Source organism: Aotus nancymaae, unplaced genomic scaffold (assembly GCF_030222135.1).
Source record: "Aotus nancymaae isolate 86718 unplaced genomic scaffold, 86718_ANA_hifiasm-v0.15.2.pri h1tg000020l, whole genome shotgun sequence".
Taxonomy (NCBI): Eukaryota; Metazoa; Chordata; class Mammalia; order Primates; family Aotidae; genus Aotus; species Aotus nancymaae.
Window position 1 is genome coordinate 18,779,429 of NW_026988432.1, and position 23,242 is coordinate 18,802,670.

The 23,242-nt window shown below is 43.2% G+C and overlaps 1 protein-coding gene across 14 annotated transcripts in view; it reads right to left on the bottom strand.

Annotated features, from left to right (window-relative positions):
* Positions 1–23,242, bottom strand: part of ZNF532 (zinc finger protein 532) — a 132,242-nt gene that overhangs the window by 55,280 nt on the left and 53,720 nt on the right. For all 14 annotated transcript variants that reach the window (XM_012446440.2, XM_012446438.3, XM_021672033.2 and 11 more), the window contains one exon: positions 17,301–19,663. In XM_012446440.2, the coding sequence (XP_012301863.2) occupies positions 17,301–19,646 (2,346 nt within the window). In that variant the 5' untranslated portion in view covers positions 19,647–19,663. The remainder of the gene's footprint in view (positions 1–17,300; positions 19,664–23,242) is intronic.

The following is a 23,242-nucleotide window of genomic DNA, read 5'->3' on the forward strand; positions in this document are numbered from 1 at the left end:
TCTTTATCCTGTTAAATCACAGCATGTGCTATATAGTCAGGCTGTTCTCAAAGTATAAGCTAAAAACATCAGTTTTAGCAGAGTTCCAATTCTGTTACTTCTGCAGTTTGCTTAGGGTAAAGAAGAGGTATTCTTACAAACTTATGTCAGCAAATCAACTCTAATATATCGTAACAAGTGTACAGGCATATGTATCCTGACAGTGGTCACAGTCCTCACAATTCATAAAAAGCGTTCTCCAAAATAATAAAAATTCATTAGAAGCGAATCCAATTTTTTCCCCACCAGTTATTTCAAATCTGAAATACAGGAATGCAAAAGCATGGCTACAGCAATTATTTGTTCTTTTTGCACCTACATTGGCCTTTAAATGAATCATCTGGCCATATTATAATTTATAATTAAAACCAATGAACTCAAGTTCAAGTATATAAATTTAGACATTAAATTAAAATTTTATAGAGCTTAAAATATAATTAGTATAAAATAAAATTAAGGGTAAAATCTGCTTTGGAAAAGGCTCTATATCATTAACTACCCAGGAAAATCCAAAACACTATTCTTCATCGCCTTAGAAATAGGCACTAAACATGGTATATTTTTAAAAACACAAAACCAAAAAAATTTAAACATAAACCGAGGAATTATTACTTCTACCCCAAAAATAAACCTCACATAGCATATGACATAAACTATGTTTAAATATTTTCAGACATTCGTGCAAACACAAATTCTCTACCATCTTCTAAAATGTATAATTTGTATTAAAGCCAAAGAAAGCCTCAAAATACAGATTCTTGCTAAGATTTAAAGCACTTGTTTATACTGACAACAGTTAAGAAAAACTTCTGAGTGACTTAGACTAAGAAAAATAGGAAACTCACTTGAAAATTCTTTCTTGATTTTCTCCTGAAAAGACTAAAATACAAATTTCATCCCATAAAATGTTTATTATAATCACAAAATAAGAGCATTACAGGCAGCTTTGATGAAGCTAGCATTCTTAAAAATAGCATTCCTTTTCTCATAACACAACATTTCAAAGGTTACAACAAGCCACAGCAAGGAAAACCAATCAACAGATTCATTAATTACAGCTCCTGTTAACATCTATGTGACCACAGGTAATCCTGTGTTTCTGTGAACTAAAGTCTTCTGTCTACCTTCACACAGTCCCAGGCAGGGAATTCTGATGTCTGAACTTCCACAGGCATCTTAAAATGTCTTGCACTTACTTGGGAATAAAGTTAGCATTTTCTGTACTAAGTCAAAAAATGTTATAAACATATATATATATATATATATAAATACGCACACATATATATACACACACATACTTATACACACACACACATACATGCATGTGTGTGTATATATATTATATAAAAATATACAGACTGGTACCATTTTACCATGAGTCAAATGGTAAGCTAGGTATTTTAAATACATGAAGTAAATTTAAGTACATCATCTCATTTAATTCTCATAACCTATGAAGCCGATAACATCTCCATTTTACAGTAAGGAAATGAGGCTCAATAAAGCTAAGAAACTTGACCAAGGCCCCATGCCTATTAAGTGGAGGAACCAGGATTTGAACCAGAGTCTAGAAGTGGGGTGGGGATATAATGAATGAACAAACAAAAAAACACACAGGGAAGATCATTAGCAAATATACCTGAATGCCCCTCCCCTGCTGCTTCTTTTTTATCTAAAGTATGTGATTATATGACTTTTAGAATGGCAGAAAATGGAAAGAAAATCTAAAAAGCAGACAGTGTTACCTGAAAAAAAAATTCACATTATCTTTCATCAAAACATACTACAAATGGTTATCCTTCACAATACATATAAGACGCACAATGAATTACTTAAATTCACTGGAAAGTATCATCATCATGTGTCTTCACCCCAGCCATAAGACTCTGGCCTCATTCGTTCCCATCAGCCGAGGCTCCTCACCCACTTTAGAGACAGAAGTACAAGGAGAAAGAGGGAGTCAGAGGGACCACAGCCTCAAATCAACACGCTTTCGTACTTTGCAGTTCCTGAAATGGGAGAAAGTGGTGGCTGGGGAATGGTGCCGGACACTAGAGACTTTGCCTTTAGCTTCTGTAGATGAATGCATAGCCACGTACACTCAGCTACTCCGCACTTCTATATTTACCTACCTCCTCTACTCATTGACTCCACTCTGTTTGGGTTTTGTTTGTTTTTCTTCTTGTTATTGCTGTTGTTTTGAGACAGGGTCTCACTTTGTTGCCCAGGCTGGAGTACGGTGGCGTGATCACAGCTCACTGCAGCCTCCACTCCTGGCCTCAAGCAATCCTCACACCTCAGCCTCCCCAGTAGCTGAGACCACAGGCACACGCCACCACACTCAGCCAATATTTGTTTTTTGTTTTTGTTTTTTTTCGTACAGACAAGGTCTCACTATATTCCCAAGGCTGGCCTCAAACTCCTGGCCTCAAGCAATCCTCCTGCCTTGGCCTTTCAAAGTGCTGGGACTACAGGTGTGAGCCACTGTGCCGGCTCCATTCCGTTTTGAGAAAAACACATGCCATTTTGGTTGGAGACATACTCCTCCTCGATGCTTGCATGGTATCAATAGTTTTAAACTCAAATGACATCATTTGCTTAACTGTACTCCCTCAAGTTGTATTCACTGTTCCTGTTATAGAAAACTTGACATCCCTGCTTCCGGAGACAGTGCTGATGCATTTTCACAGCACAAAGGACTATCTTCCACTAGTTTTTCTGCAATGCTTTGAATTCATAAAACAATAAACATCCTTTGGGTTGGGGGATGTAACTGAGCATGAGGGCAGACAAGGATTTCTTTATGGCCTGTAATGACTGACTTTCCTTAGGTTTTTCAATCAAATAAATTAAAATATATCTTAAAATTCTAACTCTCTACTACACAAGCTGAGGCTGCTTAGTAGAGAATAAAGTAGTTCAATGTGACGGTTACTGCCTTTTCAATAGAAGAAAGTATAATAAAGCATACCTAAGTGGTTTCATGTGTCTCTTGACATTTTACCTGTGTCATCTAAAAATGGACAAATGTTTTCAGTACTTAGGTGATAAACAGTTAATTTCTATTCTAGGGCAGCCTTATTTGCTTGGTTGAACTGTTACTTTTTAAAGTAGACATTACTTTTCAATAGTCAGGTAATATTAGAAAGCTACAGGAAAATAAAGCTGAGAAGTACCCACATTCCATGTTCTCAATTACAATCAACCCTCTATATTCGGAGGTTCTGCATCTATGTATTCAACCACAGATCAAAAATATTTGGGAAAAAAATTAAAAACAACAATACAACAATAAAAAATACACATGTAAAAAATAAAGTATAACAACTATTTATATAGTATTTACACTATTAGATATTACAAGCAATCTTGAGATGATTTAAAGTATATGGGCAGATGTGTTTAGGTTATAGGCAAATACTACGCCATTTTGTAACTGAGGCTTGTGCATTTTCAGATGTTGGTATCCAAAGGGGGTCCTAGAGCCAACAGCTGAGGACACTAAGAGATGATTGTACTTTTTGTTTGACTGTTTTTTGTTTGTTTGTTTTTTGTTTTTTGTTTTTGAGACGGAGTTTCGCCCTTGTTACCGAGGCTGGAGTGCAATGGCGCGATCTCGGCTCACGGCAACCTCTGCCTCCTGGGTTCAGGCAATTCTCCTGCCTCAGCCTCCTGAGTAGCTGGGATTACAGGCACGCGCCACCATGCCCAGTTAATTTTTTGTATTTTTAGTAGAGACAGCGTTTCACCATGTTGACCAGGATGGTCTTCATCTCTTGACCTCGTGATCCACCCACCTCGGCCTCCCAAAGTGCTGGGACTACAGGCACACGCCACCACACCTAATTAATTTTTTGTATTTTAGTAGAGACAGGGTTTCACTGTGTTGCCCAGGCTGGTCTTGAACTCCTGAGCTCGGGCAATCCACCCGCCTCAGCCTCCAAAGTGCTAGGATTACAGGTGTGAGCCACTGCGCCTGGCTGACTATACTCTTATTGAGCCTGTTCTATCCAATCCTGGCACTAAAATCGATCACTGGCATGCAAATGCAGGCTACAGGGAAGGGGGAACCAGGTACATTCTGGCCTGTTAAGGAATCAGAGAGTGTTCAAGCTTGACATCCTCTTTCTATGGATGAGGAAAATTAGCTGAGTAGTAAGAAAAATAATTATACATGTTTTTGCTCTTATTTTAGGCAGAAAAATAGCCTGAGAGAGGTACATGGGAAAGAGTGAGAGAGGCTACAGAAATGTAAGTATGGCCATATATTTATGCTTAAATTCAAACAGACCAAAAGCCTACACCACCGTGAAACACGGGAGGTAAGGCAGAAAAAACACCAGCTTAACAGTCAGCCCAGATACTAAGTAAATTACTCTCACCTCATTAAAAGCAGTTCCAAAATCTTCTGTCTAAAGTATAATTATCCAAAAATAATAAAATATACCAGTTTGTTTTGTGGCTTTTACTTCTGTCCAGTTTCACACTGAGAACACAAAGCAAGCATTTCATTTCAGATCTCACTTAAGTAGGAGTAATAGCAAGCAAATACAGCAGAACTGGCTCTATATGCGTTTTGCTCAGAGCTAGCTGGTTGTGCTGTTTTTGTCCTCCAATTGTTCTGCTACACAAAAAAATCCCTAAGAAGAGCTGACAGTTAAATGAACAAATTTACAGAAAACTATATGGCCAACACATACTTAGATGCTTATTACTAAAGAATATGGGTAAATTAAAGGTTGATAACATTAAAATATAAACTAGAACAGGACTACTCTTGACCAAAATTTAAATTAAACACTTAGAAGAGCAGGACCAAAAACCAAGGGTCACAAGTCTTTGGCTAACAATGGTATTTTGGGAGACGGAGGGGAGGAATTCAGGTGAGCTCCCCGGTTTCCAGAGGAAGCTGCCTGAGCAGAGAGGATCTAGAAATGAGAAGCAGCAGAGGCTGCTCATGAGAATCTAATACAGTCAGTGTGTGGTATTAATGATGCCCAGAAAGTTCCTGAAACTAAAGTGAACCAGCAATCCCCAAAAACGAGTACCACTGCAAATGTCACCTTTATCCACACTCTTGAAGGTGACTTCGGCAACCCCAAGAATCCACCCCTATGTGATTCCTAGGGTCCCTGTGACTGTGAGAGCCTGTGCTTCCACATCTTCGAGAGCCAGCATGACCAAGCGGAAAGAATGAACCAGCAATACAGAAACTCCGCCTTGAGTCCCAGCTCTGCCACCAATTGGGCGTTTGTTTTTTTCAATTGTAAAGTAAAAGGGCTGGCCAAAAGACCTACAGTATTCTGCGATTCTACAGCTGATATAAATTCTACAAGAAGAAAATGGATTTTTAAAACTAAGACATTACAGAAAGCATTTCTAGTCTATAGTTGGTTAAATTTAGACATTGTTTCATGAGAAGGCGAAGCAATGACATCCCAACACATTAAAATATCAATTATTAAAACAACAGTCCTCAGCTCTTAAATACTTCATGGAGAAGAGAGAAGCTCCCTCTGGTCTCTCGCCCACTTCCTTTTCTCAACGTGCCCCAAAGCAGGGATTATTAAACAGAGAGATCAGAATACAAACCCCCAAGTGGGGCAGATTTACTGGCTAAAAAGTCCACTGCTCAGAACTCTGTTTTTATTGTACTGCTTCATGCCCGTGCTCCCTGGAAGCTAGTGATCCCCGATAGGTCCTTAGCCCTCGGGATCCCTCTCCCTCTGCCACCGCCTCCTCCAAGGGGTAAGCAGATGCACTCAGGCAGTCCAACCTCAGCCTAGCAGCCTTTTTGGTTCCCAGCCCAGATCATCTACCAGCGTGTGATCAAATCTTAAGACAGCTTTGGGAATGTATGGCAAAACTCGAGCTAAAACCATATATTCCAAAGCAGCTCTTACCAGAGACCTGCTCCGGGAGGTCACTGAGCATAGGCCAGTTCATACGGAAGTGGTGCTTTTGAGTCTCTCTGGCAATTGTTACTTCTGCATAGATTGTCTACAGAACACTCGGAGGAGGAGTAGCAATTGGCAAAGAGAATTCACTAAATGCCACCCAAACCTTCCTTTATTCCATGGCATACTGGCAGTCTCAGAAGGCTAAAGGCATGCGTAAGAGGAGATGGTGAGAGGCATGGGATGGACAGTCCCAGCTGGTGCTCACAGGCAGACAGACCCTTTGCTGGGTGCAGAGAAGCACCCTGGGGAAACTGAGAAAGGCTCTGTTCAAAACGTAAACAGGGGTAAAAATACAAAAAGATACCAAGGGAAAAATAAAACATAAAATGAAAGATTAAAAAGGGGGGGATAATGACTGAGCTAAATCAAGAAAAGTGTATTCTTAAGAGAAAGGCTGAGGTCTTAAAACAGGCTCAGCTCACCAGACGTGAAAGGAAAAAGAAGCAATTCTCACTCCTAACTGCTTTTAAAGATGGGGCTAAGAAGGAAATTTTCACTGGGCGGAGAAAATGTCTTTGATTCAGAGAAGACAGAAATCCCAGGAAGTCAAATGGAAAGTCATCCTGCCAGGGAGCCTAATTGCAAAAACAACTGAGAATTGGGGTCAGAGAGCAACAGTGCAATTACAGAATCGCTCCTTCCAGACAGGGCAGCTACGTTAGGATCTTAAAAAACAACGGAGTAAAACATCCACTTTCAGGAAAAGCAACTTTCCCTATTCTTCCCATTAAGTGCAATTCAAAACCCTGAACATGATATATAAAACAAACATAAAAGAACTCTGAAAGGTGGAGTGAAAGATTAGCTAGGGACCTCACGACCTTACAAATAACAGAGTAGTCAATTCCCAGTCAAAGGGTTTCTCTTTGCCTCATATATCCCAGATTTGGACCTGAAGAAGCTAGCAACCCAAAATGCCAATGGGTAGAGACCAAAAAAAAACTCCCCAAGAAAAGCCTGTGCTCTGTAGCCAACAACCAAGAAAGGCATGCCTAGGAAAACAGAAAACTTTGAGACAATGCCTGCTCTACTCCAGCGAAATCCCACAGAAAACGCTGGGGCCCCACCCCAACCTGTGCCAAGTCAAGCCAATACTTCCACCCTCTTGAGACTGTAATGAGCTGTCTGTCCCAATGCCCCTACCCAGATGGTGGGTGTCAGAGAAGGCCAGTAGCGAAGGGGAACTTTCATGTCTGCCAAATGATAACGCTCCCTCAACACCAGCCCAGCAGGTATTTCTTTTAAACTCTAAAAAAGAAATCTCCAGACCCAGGTGGTTTTATTGGAGAATTCTACCAATGAATTCTACCAAACAAAGAAAAACTAACACCAATTATATACACTCTGTTTCAGAAAAATTGAAAAGGAGGGAACACTTCTCAATTCTTTAAAAAGCGAGTATCAACCTATCTCAAATTGGACAAGAACACAACAAAAAAGGAAACATAACATGCAAACAGATACAAAACTCCTTAACAAAATAGCAGCAATTATAATTCAAATTATATATAAAAAAATACGTAGCTTGACCAAGTGGGATTCTTTCCAGAAATGCAAGGCTATTTTGAAACCTGAAAAATCAATATAATCTACCCAAAAAAGAACCCTGAAACCAATAACTGACTTCAACAGAGTCAAAGGATACACAGTAAATATATAAAAATTGTCTCTCTATATATTAGCCATGAATATGTACTCACCAAAAAATATAATACCACTTTGTTTAAAAAAGGAAATCTAACAAAACATGCACAGGACTTATATGATGAAAACTACGAAACAGGCTGGGCACGGTGGCTCATGCCTGTAATCCCAGCACTTTGAAAGGCCAAGGCGGGTGGATCACCTGAGGTCAGGAGTTCGAGACCAGCCTGACCAACACGGAGAAACCCCGACTCTCCTAAAAATACAAAATTAGCCAGGCATGGTGGCGCATGTCTGTAATCCCAGCTACTCAGGAGGCTGAGGCAGGAGAATTGCTTGAACCTGGGAGATGGAGATCTCTGTGAGCTGAGATGGCACCATTGCACTCCAGCCTGGGCAGCAAGAGTGAAACTCCGTCTCAAAAAAAAAAAAATCCCACAAAAAAACTACAAAACAAAGAATCAAAGATATAAATAAATGAAGAATCCGTGCTCATTTCATAGACCAAAAGTCTCAATACAGTAAAGATGTCAATTCTCCCCTAAACTGATATGTAAGTTTAATGCAATTCCTATCAAAATTCCAGGAAGATGTTTTATATAAATTGACAACATTATTCTAAAATTTATACGAAAAAGCAAAAGAACTGGATTAGTGAAAACAATTTTGGGAAAGAAGAATAAATTGGAGGCATTCGTCTACCAGATTCGAAGACTATCTAATTACAGTACTCAGACTGTAGATACTGGTAGAGGGACAGACACACAGAACAATGGAACAGAATGAAGAACCCAGAAATAGCCCCACACAAATGCCTGACTGATACGTGACAAAGGGGCAAAAGCAATTCATCGGCGGAAGAGAGCATCTTCAACAAATGGTGCTAGAGGAAGTGGATGTGTGTGGGGGGAAAAATAACCCTCCATCTAAATCTCACACCTGACACAAACATTAACTCAAAATGAGTCACAGACTTAGTCTGTAAATCACAGAATTACAAAACATTTATGAAAAAAACACAGGAGAAAATCTCTAGGATCTAGAGCTATGCCTTAAGCAGGGGTAATAAAATGGAAAACTGATATACTTGACTTCATGAAAATTACAAACTTTTGCTCTGCCAAAGACCTGTTAAGAGGATGAAAAGACAAGCTACAGACTGGGCGAAAACACTTGCAACCACATAGCCAACAAGACTAGCATCTAAGCTCTATCAAGAACTGGTGAACTCAATGGATGGTTTGTCATAAAGCAAACAACCTAATTAGAGATGGGCAAAAGATAAGAACAGACATTTCACCAAAAAGGAAATACAGGTGGCAAATTAAACCCATGAAAAGGTGTTCAACATCATTAGCCAGTAGAGAAACACAAACTGAAACCACAATAGAATAGTGCCACATACCTATCAAAATGGCTAAAATAAAAAATGGTAACACTAGTGAATGCTGGCGAGGATGCAGAGAAACCGGATCCCTCGTACATTGCTCCTAGGAATACAAAATGGTACAGCCACTCTGAAAAATGCAAATACCACATAACCCAGAGTCTAAACATGCGAATACCACATAACCCAGCAATTATACTTTGCTGATAAATAGGCATTTATCACAGAGAAATAAAAACTTACGTCCACACAAAAACCTGTACACAATGTTAATACTAGCTTTAACCATCAGAGCCCCCAACTGGATCCAATACAGATGTCTTTCAACAAGTGAATGGTTAAATGACCTATGGTACAACCATACAATGGAATCTACTTGGCAATAAAAAGGAATATGTTATTGATAGACCCAACAACCAGGGAATTATGCTGAGTGAAAAAAAGCCAACCCTAAAGAGTTACATACTATATGATTCCATTTATATGACATTCCTGAAATGACAAAATTATAGAAATGAAAAACAGCTTAGTGGTTGCCAGGGGTGAAGGAGAGGGTGTGTGTGGCTATAAATGAGCAGTATGAGAGATCCCTGTAGTGCTGGGAAAGTTCTGTACCTTGACTGAGTCAATGCCTATATCCCAGTTGTGATACTGATCTACAGTTTTGTGAGATGTTACCATTGTGGGGAACTGGATGAAGGGTATACAAGTTCTCTCTGTATTATTTCTTACATGAATCTACAATTACCTCAAAAGAAAAAGGGAAGGAGGTCCTTCATACCTTTCTCCAGGTCTAGTAAACCGAGGGGCTGAAAGGCACTGAGTGAAGAGTGATGCACTAGTCTAGCAAGGACCCAAGAGACCACATCCTTTACACTTCCTGAACCATGAACAGGGGCAGCAGGGTCAGTTCAGGAATCCACTTCGGGTAACTAGACTAACTAGACACTAATATGCAGACCTATGGAACCCTGCCCCAGAGCTACAGGCATAGGGTTAAAGTGAACTGGGTTCCTACCCCAGAAAGGGCGGGCCAGGGTGTGAAGCCCTGGAAAGCTGTTACAATGTGAGGTGGTATACTCTTCCAATTCACCCATGAGCTACCACGAATGTGGAGGTCAATGGGGAAATAGAAAGTGAAAGCGTTAAATATACGGAATGTTGGCCAGGCAGGGTGGCTCACACCGGTAATTCCAGCACTTTGGAAGGCCAAGGCAAGTGGATCACTTGCGGTCAGGAGTTTGAGACCAGACTGGATAGGAGTTTGAGACCAGCCTGGCCAACATGGTGAAACTCTGTCTCTACTAATAATATAAAAATTAGCTGGCTGTGTTGGCATGCGCCTGTAATCCCAGCTGCTCTGGGGGCTGAGGCAGGAGAATCGTTTGAACTCAGGAGGCAGAGGCTGCAGTGAGCCGAGATCATGCCACTGCACTCCAGCCTGGGCAACAGAGTGAGACTCCACCTCAAAAAAGAAAATACATGGAATGCACTGGACAACAGAGGAAAGGAGGGGATCAGCACAGTCGCTGGTACTTAAGGTGCCCCCGGGGCCATTCCTAGATTATTTGTAAGCAGTCACATGTGTTTTAAGTGCTACCTTCAGAAAGAATTCAAGTGCCGTGGGAAGATTTTTCCCAATCGAGTTTAACAAGCTGTGAACTGGCCGACAGTCATGTGACTGGCAAATGGAAAGATGAAACGAAGGCTATTTTCTCTTTTCTTTTCTCTCTGTCTTACTTCATCCCCCACCTCCCACTCCCACGGCTGCTGGACGTCACCACGGCTGCTGGATGTACTGAGGCGACAGTAATGGGCGAGAACCCCCCGGCCACATGTGGAGGCTAGGATGGCAACAGCCACAGGCATGCTACTAGCCCATAGAACCAGGGAAGAGACTCCAGGTTAGGTTAAACCATGAATGCTGAGGATGCAGCAGCCACTCCTACTGAGGCAGAAGCCACACTCCCTGCCTGGGTCTGAGTGACACAGTCTAGCTGCGTCTGGGAAAATGGGAAGCTGTGGAGAGGCATTCTAGATCCAGTGAGAAGCAGGAGACGAGGAACAGCACGAAAGCGTGCTGTGGGACCTTTCCACGCTGCTGGCCCTGCAGGGCTTGGCTATGCAGTGGGTGGAAGCTCACTACAAACAAATGCCCTTCTCTGGTGAGCTGAGCGACCTACATAGATGAGGGGATGACTGCAAAGAGGAAACAGAACAGGAGGTGAGCGTTTTGCTTGTGTGTATCTGGCCTGAGAGTTAAATGTACATTCTGCCCTAATTCACTCTTTGGGATTCCGGGCGAAATAGGTGACCTGTGTATTTTACTCATCCCAGCAAGATACAAAAGTGATGCCAAAACAACCACACACACAAGATGTTAATCTCTCCTCCTAGGGATAGAACTTCATCCATTTCACCCTAGTTTGGCTGTTGAGCCTAAAAGGTTAATAAAGAGCAAGCCAGGCACGGTGGCTCACGCCTGTAATCCCAGCTCTTTGGGAGGCTGAGGCGGGTGGATCACCTGAGATCGGGAGTTCAAGACCAGCCTGACCAATATGGTGAAAATTCCTGGACGCTTGCATCCTCCCAAGCCTAAACCAGGAAGAAGTCAAAACCCTGAATAGACCAATAACAAGAGCCGAAGTTGAGGCAGCAATTAAGAGCCTACCACCCAAAAAATGCCCAGGTCCAGATGGGTTCACAGCCGAATTCTACCAGACATACAAAGAGGAGCTGGTACCATTCCTTCTGAAACTATTCCAAACAATCCGAAAAGAAGGAATCCTTTCCAAATCATGAGACCAAAATCATCCTGATACCAAAACCTGGCAGAGACTCAGCAAGAAAAGAAAACTTCAGGCCAATATCCATGATGAACATAGATGTAAAAATCTTCAATAAAATACTGGCAAACTGATTGCAACAGCACATCAAAAAGCTTATCCACCATGATCAAGTAGGATTCACCCTGGGATGCAAGGCTGGTTCAACATACGCAAGTCTATAAATGTAATTCACCATATAAACAGAACCAAAGACAAAAACCACATGATTATCCCAACTGATGCAGAGAAGGCCTTTGACAAAATTCAACAGCGCTTTATGCTAAAAACCCTCAATAAACTAGGTATTGACGGAACGTTATCTCAAAATAACAAAAGCTATTTACGATAAACCAACAGCCAGTATCATACTGAATGGGCAAAAACTGGAAGCATTCCCTTTGAAATCTGGCACTAGACAAGGATGCCCTCTCTCAACACTCCTATTCAATATAGTACTGGAAGTTCTAGCCAGAGCAATCAGGCAAGAAAAAGAAATGAAGGGTATTCAAATAGGAAAGGAGGAAGTCAAATTGTCTCTATCTGCAGACGACATGATTGTATATCTAGAAGACCCCATCGTCTCAGCCCAAAATCCCCTGAAACTGATAAGCAACTTCAGCAAAGTCTCAGGATACAAAATCAATGTGCAAAAATCACAAGCATTCCTATACACCAATAACAGACTTAAAGAGAGCCACATCAAGAACGAACTGCCATTCACAATTGCTACAAAGAGAATAAAATACCTGGGAATACAACTAACAAGGAACGTAAAGGACCTCTTCAAGGAGAACTACAAACCACTGCTCAATGAAATAAGAGAGGACACAAACAGATGGAGAAACATTCCATGTTCATGGTTAGGAAGAATCAGTATCGTGAAAATGGCCATACTGACCAAAGTAATTTACAGATTCAATGCTATCCCCATCAAGCTACCAATGACCTTCCTTACAGAACTGGAAAAAACCACCGTAAACTTCATATGGAACCAAAAGAGAGCCCGCATAGCCAAGTCAATTCTAAGCAAAAAGAACAAAGTGGGAGGCATCACACTACCGGACTTCAAACTCTACTACAAGGCTACAGTAATCAAAACAGCGTGGTACTGGTACCAAAACAGAGATATAGACCAATGGAACAGAACAGAGGCCTCAGAGGCAACACAACACATCTACAACCATCCGATCTTTGACAAACCTGATAAAAACAAGCAATGGGGAAAGGAGTCCCTGTTTAATAAATGGTGTTGGGAAAACTGGCTAGCCACGTGCAGAAAGCAGAAACTGGACCCCTTCCTGACATCTTACACTAAAATTAACTCCAGATGGATTAAAGACTTAAACATAACACCTAGCATCATAAAAACCCTAGAAGAAAATCTAGCCAAAACCATTCAGGACATAGGCATAGGCAAGGACTTCATGACCAAAACACCAAAAGCATTGGCAACAAAAGCCAAAATAGACAAATGGGACCAAATCAAACTCCACAGCTTCTGCAAGGCAAAAGAAACAGTCATTAGAGTGAATCGGCAACCAACAGAATGGGAAAAAATTTTTGCAATCTACCCATCTGACAAAGGGCTGATATCCAGAATCTACAAAGAACTAAAACAGATTTACAAGAAAAAAACAAACAAGCCCATTCAAAAGTGGGCGAAGGATATGAACAGACACTTTACAAAAGAAGACATATATGAGGCCAACAAACATATGAAAAAACGCTCATCATCACTGGTCATTAGAGAAATGCAAATCAAAACTACATTGAGATACCATCTCACGCCAGTTAGAATGGCGATCATTAAAAAATCTGGAGACAACAGATACTGGAGAGGATGTGGAGAAATAGGAACACTTTTACAGTTCCTATTTACACTTCCTATTTACAGTTCCTACTTTTTACACTTCCCACACGTTGGTGGGAGCGTAAATTAGTTCAACCATTGTGGAAGACAATGTGGCGATTCCTCAAGGACCTAGAAACAGAAATTCCATTTGACCCAGCAATCCCATTACTGGGTATATATCCAAAGGATTAGAAATCGTTCTACTATAAGGGCACATGCACATGAATGTTCACTGCAACACTGTTTACAATAGCAAAGACCTGGAACCAACCCAAATGCCCACTGATGATAGACGGGACAAGGAAAATGTGGCACATATACACCATGGAATACTATGCAGCCATCAAAAACGATGAGCTCGTGTCCTTTGTAGGGACATGGATGAACCGGGAAACCATCATTCTCAGCAAACTGACACAAGAACAGAAAATCAAACACTGCATGTTCTCACTCATAGGTGGGTGTTGAACAATGAGAACACATGGACACAGGGAGGGGAGCATCACACACTGGGGTCTGTCGGGGGGAAATAGGGGAGGGACAGTGGGGGGTGGGGAGTTGGGGAGAGATAGCATGGGGAGAAATGCCAGATATAGGTGATGGGGAGGAAGGCAGCAAACCACACTGCCATGTGTGTACCTATGCAACAGTCTTGCATGTTCTTCACATGTACCCCAAAACTTAAAATGCAATTAAAAAAAAATAAAATAAGGCCGGGCACGGTGGCTCAAGCCTGTAATCCCAGCACTTTGGAAGGCTGAGGTGGGTGGATCACGAGGTCAAGAGATCGAGACCATCCTGGTCAACATGGTGAAACCCCGTCTCTACTAAAAATACAAAAAATTAGCTGGGCATAGTGGCGCATGCCTGTAATCCCAGCTACTCAGGAGGCTGAGGCAGGAGAATTGCCTGAACCCAGGAGGCAGAGGTTGTGGTGAGCCGAGATCGCGCCATTGCACTCCAGCCTGGGTAACGAGAGCAAAACTCTGTCTCAAAAAAATAAAATAAAATAAAGGAAGAAAGAAAGAACAAAAACAGCCAGGCTCAGTGGCTCACACCTGTAATCCCAGCACTTTGGGAGGCTGAGGTGGGTAGATCAGCTGAGGTCAGGAGTTTAAGACCAGCCTGGCCAACATGGTAAAACCCCATTTCTACTAACAATACCAAAAATTAGCTGGGCATGGTGGTGGACGCCTGTAATCCCAGCTACTCAGGAGGCTAAGGCAGGAGAATCGCTTGAACCTGGGAGGCGGAGGTTGCGGTGAGCTGAGGTTGTGGTGAGCTGAGATTGCGCCACTGCACTCCAGCCTGGGCGACAAGAGGTCTCACAAAAATAAAAATAAAATAAAAACTAGGGAAATGCAGGGAAGAAGAAAATTCTTACCCACCTGGCCAAGCCCTTCCTTGCTCTCAGAGAAGGAGAACTGAGACAGACACATCTGAGGGTAGCTCCAAAGGCCAGATACAGAGCGCTCAGCTCCTAGTGAGAACCCTCCTAAGCCAGAACACAGCCGACCACTCTACATAGTCCACCCAGCAGACACGGACACGAGACAAAAGGACAATATCACTGAAGAAAGGGTTTTCAGCTTTTTACCCTTTCTTACTTGCATCCTGTTAGGCTGAAAAGAAAGATTATCCTTTGGATGAAGTGGTGTCAAGATGGGAGGATATCCACGTAGACAGGACCCAGGCATCACCACTGGAATAGGTCAAAAGCTGGCGCCATCACGGCCTTCTTGAACTAAGTCTCTGCTTTCCTGTTTTCTTGAGCATTTTACTGCCAGAGCCAATGAAACATTTAACATTCAAACCTGCAAGAATACTGTCAAAACTCTTTACTGCTTCCATTTCCACTAAACTGAAAAACCAGAGAAAAAAATACCGGGGTAGTCTTGATCTTTTGTTCCCCAAACTCAAAATGCTACAAAGAACTTAACCCAGTAATTACCCTTGAGGAATTAATCACCAAGATAGTACCAAACTTCTCAACTGTAGCATAAACATCCTAATTAACAAAATATTAGAGGAGGAAAAAGGAAAGCCCAGTTTCCTGCTAAATCTCTATAAAGAGATGTTTGAGGGGCAGAGTGTATTAGCTCAAACTAGTGCTCCCTTGGAATTTCACAATTTTTTTTGGTTGAGGGGGCAGGCGACAGACAGGGTCTTGCTCTGTCACCTGAGACTGGAGTGCAGTAGCGTGATCTCAGCTTGTTGTAACCTCCACCTCCCAGGCTCAAGCGATCTTCCCAACTCAGTCTCCCAAGTAGCTGGGACGACAGGCATGCGCCACCAAGCCTGGCTAATGCTTTGCATTTTTGGTATAGACCGGGTTTCACCATGTTGCCCAGGCTGGTCTCGAACTCCTGACCTCAGACAATGCACCTGTCTCGTCTCCCAAAGTGCTGGGATTACAGGCGTGAGCCACTGGGCCCAGCCAAATTTCACAAGTTTTCTGGTTTGGACAATACGTCACATGGTCTAACTGGAATTTATTTCATTCAACATGTCTAATTACTTCCAAACAATAGTATCATATATTTACGATAAATACATTTGTCTATTAGCTAAAAGTTGCCTCATGAAGTAGCAAATGATGGAGATGAAAGGCTGATTGACGCCCACTGTGAAATGTAGTTCACCGATACTGACCTGCACTCCACTACAAAACAAAAACTGCAAACACATACAAAGGTATTCTAGCTAAGCGGAGGTGGGTTTGCCGTTTGTGGCTTAAATTCACTGCAGTGAAGGGTATTACTGAATGTACATCTGGACCACCATCTTAAGTAAGTAGGCATGCCACAGAAATGGGTACTGATAAATACGCTTCACTGTAAAAGACAGATCAGCATTATAAACAATAAGCTCAGTAGAGCTGCCAGCAGATAAATAATAGTAAATATTTTTCTAAATATCAAAATCGCCAATAAGTCAGGATCTCTGATGACAAAGCCTGATTTGAACAGTTCATACAATGGGATGATACTACAATCAGCTCAATCTCAGGCTTTCAACATACATTCCAATGACCAAACGATTACCAAAATGTAAAGTTCCACAACTCAACTAGTACACATATATTATCTTCCCCCAAAAAAACCTATTTTATTAAAATAAGATCCATGTTTCAACATTGTTGCTATTCTTTTTTTTTAAGAGATATGATCTCGCTCCAATGCCAGGCTACAGTGCAGTGGCTCAATCACAGCTCACTGCAGCTTCAAACTCCTGGGCTCAAGCAATCTTCCCACCTCACTCTCCCAAGTATAGCTGGGACAACGGGCACATGCCACTGCCGCCACCGCCGCCACCGCCGCCGCCACCACCACCACCACCGCCGCTACCACTACTGCTACCACCACCGCCACCACTACCGTGTCCCCAGCTAATTGTTTCTATTCTATGAAAACAATCCTTACTGGATTACGTGCCTGGCCGCACAGGCATGCACGCATATACACGCACGTGCACACGCACACACACACATCCATTTCACTGCGTTCCCATCCTAAAATCAAGGGCATCTTATCAAGCACTCACGCCTACAGACTCATCACTGAAACACCAAAATTTAAATGATACTCTACTTGTCCACTCGTATCTGCAGCCTGCTGGAAATGTGTAGCCAGCGACGTCTCGTCCTGGAAGACTTCGTTACACTCCAAACATTTTAGACTATGTCTACACAGTTTGGAGGGGTCTTCGTCTAGGGGCATGGCTGGGGTGATGGGAGTGCTTGATGGAGCCGATATGACTGTCCCAGTTATGCCAGACTGAATTTTTGTGACAGTGTGTGTGCCAGCTCCCACAGGGCTTTGAAGAGTAGAAGATGAAGTGGATGTATTGCTTGACGGAGAAACTATCATTTGATCTGCTGGGACTGGCTTTAAAATTAAGTGGGAGCATTGCATTACCACCCCTTTCTCCTTATGCCCACGGGCATGGGAAAGGAGGCTGCATTTGTTGTAAAAAACGAGGTTCTTTGTACAATGGTTGCACGTTACTTCGATGCGCACGCTCCGTCTGTCGTAGTGCTGGGTCAGACTCTTTTCAAGTGCAAAGGAGTCCCCACACTCCAAGCACTTGTACCCACGCGTCGGTAACGTGATCCCTGCATTGGCAGGAGGACTGAGGTTTGGGATGTAAACAGGGACTGGATTGACACTGCTCAGCACCTTGTTGAAAGCTTCCACCACAGAACTCTGCAAGGACGACACCACCTGCACTCGAGACACCTTTTTGGGGGGCTGCGAGGCTGCTGCATTGATTATTGCCTGCTTTATTTGTTGCTGAGGTTTGGTTAGCACTTGGCGGAGTTCAGAGGTGGCCTGGGCACCCTGAGGCAGAAGGTTAAGGTTGGCAAGGTGCACAGTCTTTGGCACGAGTTTGGCGTTGGCCAGGCTGGATGCCGGCACCACGACAGTTTGCTGCTGGATGGCGTTGGCGGCTTTAATGATGGCGCTGCTGGCGCTCTGGACAGAGGCAGCAGATATGACCGTGGCTTTCACCGTGGTGTTGTTAGCGAGCTTTAAATTAATGACTTGGGATCCTGCCGTCTTCACAGCAGACACTGGGAGGAAAGCAGTGGCCACAGGCTTGATTGTGACCTGTTTGGGGGTGAGCTCCGCAGGGGAAACTGCATTGGTCACGACTGCCGACTGGAGAGGCGCCCTGGGAGGAGAGGAAAGGACGGCGGCTGATGCTGAAGATGACAGAAGGGATGTCACAGAGGCCATCACGGACGCCGTCTGCTCAGAAGGCTTCTTCCCAGAGTCAAGATCCACTTCTGGCAATACCCTGGTCACCGTTCTCTTTATCTCCCCAGAAGACGTCTTAATGGTTTTTATGCGGACTTTGGGGATTGCTGGTGTGGACCCTGCAGGAGAGGAGGGGGACCCCTTGCTGCTGTTCTCACTTGAGATGCTTCTGGGACTATCGGGTTGCTTTAGGGATGGTTTCTTGGTCCCGTCAATGAGATTCTGGGATTCAGGAGACTTGTCGGCGGCTCTCGGACTGTCGTTTACTTCTTTTGGTAACGGGGAGGATTCCCTCGAATTGGCCACTGGTTCTTTGCAGGAGTCTGAAGCCGCCTTTTTAGCGCTAAGAGCCGCGATGGCAGCGATGCAGGACGAGAGCTTGGAGGACGACTTTGTCTTTGACGGCGCGATGCCGGGCAGGTTGCTGTCGATCTTCTCAGAGCTCGGCTTCCCATCCAGGACTCTGTTTTCTGGCACCTTGTCAGAGTTCTCCTTCAATTTATCCTCTGCTTTTCGAACTTTAAAAGGTTCATAAACACTCAGGTTTATAGAACTGGCTTCTGCTTCTCTCTTAACAACTTTGTTTTTCTCCATATTGCCTGATGTAGAGAGTCCAGTCTTGCTGGAGTTCTCCCCGCCAAGTGCCTTCAGCTTATCGAAGTCCTGCTGGGGAGCCGACCCCGTCAACACGTTCGATCTGAAGCTTGACCGCACGTCCTCCTTGTCAGGGGGGTCATCCACCTCGATCTTCTCGTCGTCATCAAACTCTTCAGCGCTGGAGATTGGGCTAAACTGGCTGAACGTCGCGTCTTTCAGAGTCACCTCAGAGGCAGGCACATCTCCTTTCAAGGTCTTCGCTCCATCTTTACTGTAACTGTCGAGGGAGGACCCTGTGAGAAACCCATTATGCAGGCCATTGCCGGTGGGATTGTGGCCGTCCTTCTCCCCGCCCTCGGAAGAGTCGATGTTCCGAACGTTCTTGACGATAACGCTGACGCCCACGTCAGAAGATGACGGCGCATGGGAGTCATCCTCTCCGTGAGCGTTCTGCTTCATGTGGCTTTCGTGGTCATCATGTCCAGACTCAATAGCTGCTTTAGGATCGACCATATCCGGGATGTCAAATGCTGCCAGGAGGTCATCGAAGTCTGGGGTCTTCATATCCCCCATGGTCATGAATTTGAGCAGATGTTCTGTTAAATGAGCAGAAAATAGTTCCATCAGTAATTGGTATTTCCTCACGATGAGATAAAACCCCTATATACATCGCACTAACATAACGATGATTTCCAAGAAAGAGCATGGTAGCAACTGCATTTACAATAACTAGGAAACCCTGAGTCCAAGTGAACAAACATCAAGAAAATATAAGACCTATATAATTTTAGCTTCAAAAGTAATCCCTCCATACTGTAGTACAGTGTTACCAGCGTGGCTCCCAGCTAACAAGAATGAAGTTGATTGAACCTGCTGTAGTCTAGAAAAACAGGTTCTGGTGTGGCAACTAGAAAATGTGTCAATTTCATAAAAAGCTACTTCCAAACATATTTTGATCTTGACAGTATTTAATCCTGCTGGCAAAATTATCACTATCACAGTCACCATCAGATTTGGGATACCATATTAAAAGAAACATGCCACAATCAAAACAGCCAATTACAGATTTCAATATTCACCTACAGAAAAAAGAAACGAGCATCCACACCCACCACAGGATATCTGCTCATAACCTCCACTTGGGACTTATTTAAAAAAAAAAAACCCTAAGGAGCTGATTCCATCCATTTTTATTTAACCCTAACTAACTTTCCCTATTAGGTTTGTTAAAAAAGAAACACTCTCAGATAGAAGACAGAGAGTTATAGAAAAATGGATGGACACAGCCGTTACTAAGCATGAAGGCTATACAGATACATGCAGTGCCTGAGGGTCTTTAAAAGGGGCCCTTCCCCCCACCTGCAGAGAACAAGTGATTGTGGGGCAGATAAAGCCTCCGCTGTAGGGGACATGTTCTGCTCCCTGGACCCCCGAGCCCCCCTTCCTGGGACTCTACTGTTTCCTGGTCTCTATTCCAGTGTGTGTGTACACTTGTCTCCTCTTACAGACCGGCCTGTAAGCCACCTGAGGACAGGCAAAGTGCCACTCACCTTTCTAGCATAAATGCCAAATAATTAACGGAACACCAAGTCAGGGCACTAGATTTAGAACAGAAAACCAGGACTGGACACAGCTCTGTCACCCGCTAGCTCTGGGGCCCTCAGGAAATGAGGGGATCTCTTGGATCTGTTCCTTCTGCAGTGGAGGCAAACAGCCAGGAAGCGAAGGAAAGCAAAGAGGGAAGAGGGGAGAAGGGAGAGCAAGAGAAGAGAAAGAGGAATCAAGCAAGCAGCAGTCAGTCAGAAGGGCAGAGGGTAGCAGCTGACTTCAGGCGACTCTCAGCGGAAGAATTCGCCTAGCCCATTTACAGACGCATGTCCCTAGACAGACTCTGCTCTTCGCTATTTACTATGTTATTATCCTTCCTTCAAATCTGCTTTACTGGTCCCTGACACGGTGTTTCCTTCCACATTTTATTGAAACACTTAATGATTTTTTTCTTGTACAATCTATAAAAGATCACACATTCCTAATAAAAGTAACTATTCCAGGGTCAAGGGAGAATTTCTACTCAGTGAGAATATACATGCCTGAAAAAACTCATATAAACCACAAATCCATCAACAGCTGCTAAGACCCTCAGCGTATTAACTCACTCTGGGGACACATCCAAATACTGAAGAATCTGGTTAGGAAAAACTACTGCTGAAGACGAAATCAACACTTAGGGTTTGAGGGAGCTGAAGAATAAATCTGCTTCTATTCACACCTATCTCGGTTAGTACCAAGCTGAAGAAGTCACACGTGCTTTTCCTTCGATGGCTTACTCGGCCTAGAGAAAACTCTCTGTGACCACACTTCTCTCAGAGGAGCACTTGCGGACACAGACAGGGAGTAACACACCCCCAGCACCAAACTACCACCAATGCAGAAAGTACACAGGAAATAAAACGATGACACCTAAAGGGATACTGACGCACAAGTATCTATGGGAAGTCTGACCCAGTAGGAAAGTTTGTGATTATGATTTTGTTTTTTAAATGAAATTGAACATTTAAACTGCAAAATGTGGGGAATGAAAAAGCCATCTGTCAGGCACTATATCCAAGTAAAAATCCACCCACTTACAAATAATCCCTGAACGTCACCACTCGTTTCCATCCATCATTCTGGTGTTGGAAAGGGAATTCTCACAATAAAGCTGCCATCAGCAGAGCAGCCCTGTGATCTGTCCTCACCAGCCGTGCTGATCTAAAGTTGGAGGTCACTGCTAATAGAAAACTCAAGACACCACCCCCTGCCCCACCAGGGTTGAAAGGGCCTGAAAAGTGGATTTTTAACTTATGCAAAGCATGGGCACAGGTTCTCGAAGTCCCCATGGTAGTAGGGCTCTGCCCTAGTCCCTCTACCCTTTCTTTAGAGCTCCACAGGATCTGTGTCATTTGCCCTCTCTTTATGATTTTGGTGAGCAAAAGACTTCATACAGTTTCACACTGTTCATCCCAGAGGGCAGTCGGTTCAGGAACAAAGAGAAGGTAAGACATAATTCAAATACACAGTGGGTGGGAGGCCCAGAACATACAATCACAAGAATGAGGAAAGGTCGCCACGTGAAACAAAACTGGATGGTCAGCAGTGCTACCGTCTGATATGCTTATGAACCCAGGGAGGGTTAATAGGCTCTTCTCACCTTTTTCTGCTGTTATACATACAGGGACCTCCTGATTTTAAACACGTGCACAGCAGCCATACTGAATCCCTGAGTCAAGGCTAGCTTGCCGTCCTCCACACCACCCCTATGTTTTCCCATCTGCCCAGCTAAAGCAGAGTTAAGGTCTAGAAGGCCCCAGAGAGGAACTCCCACGCCCGCAAACTCCTCAAAGGGGTTGAGAAGCAACTCTCTCTCCACAGCGATCCAGTGCACCCTGTCCCCATCCCTCTACTCCACCTAAGGTTTGTACTCTTCTCTTGGGGACTGTGGGGAAGCCCGGCGTGAAGCAGTGGGATGTGGTGAAGAGGTCAAAGTGAGCTGACGGTAGTTTAAAAAGTGAGTCAGCCATCCTAGTTCACCTGCAGGAAGCCCAACGTTAAGCTGAAAATGCATAAAGGACGATTTTTAAAGCCTGAGCGCAGCAGCCATGAAAGTGCATGGTGTTGTCTGAAATCCGAGATCACTGTGGCAAGTGGACTTCCCTCTCCAGGGCTGTATAACTAATGGAATGGATATCGCTCTCTGTAACTTCACACTTCTTTTTTGGTTTATAGGAATGTTTTTCATACCCACAATCACATTGTCCTATTACCCTTTCCCTTCTCACATTCTGGAAGGCAAGAGCAAGTGTGCCACGTGGAGGGGAAAAAAATGTCTAACTCCCACTTCGTTTCTCAGTTATATTGAATACAAAGAGGAATGTTTATGCCTGAAAGTTTTCTTCATTTTCCACCCCAATTCCTAAGTACTACTGTCTTAAAAATAGATTCTTTTGCTTAAAAACATTACAAAAATAAATCTCAGTCCTCTCTTTTAAAAGATAAAATAGAATGATCTCATTTTAGCTTCCCTTTCCTTCAACAGTTTGAATTTCAAACAGAATTAGCTTTAGTTATTTTAACAATGTCTTTCACTTATGCCCTATAAAATACATCTCCCTTCAAAGGCAATAATGGTCTCTTAT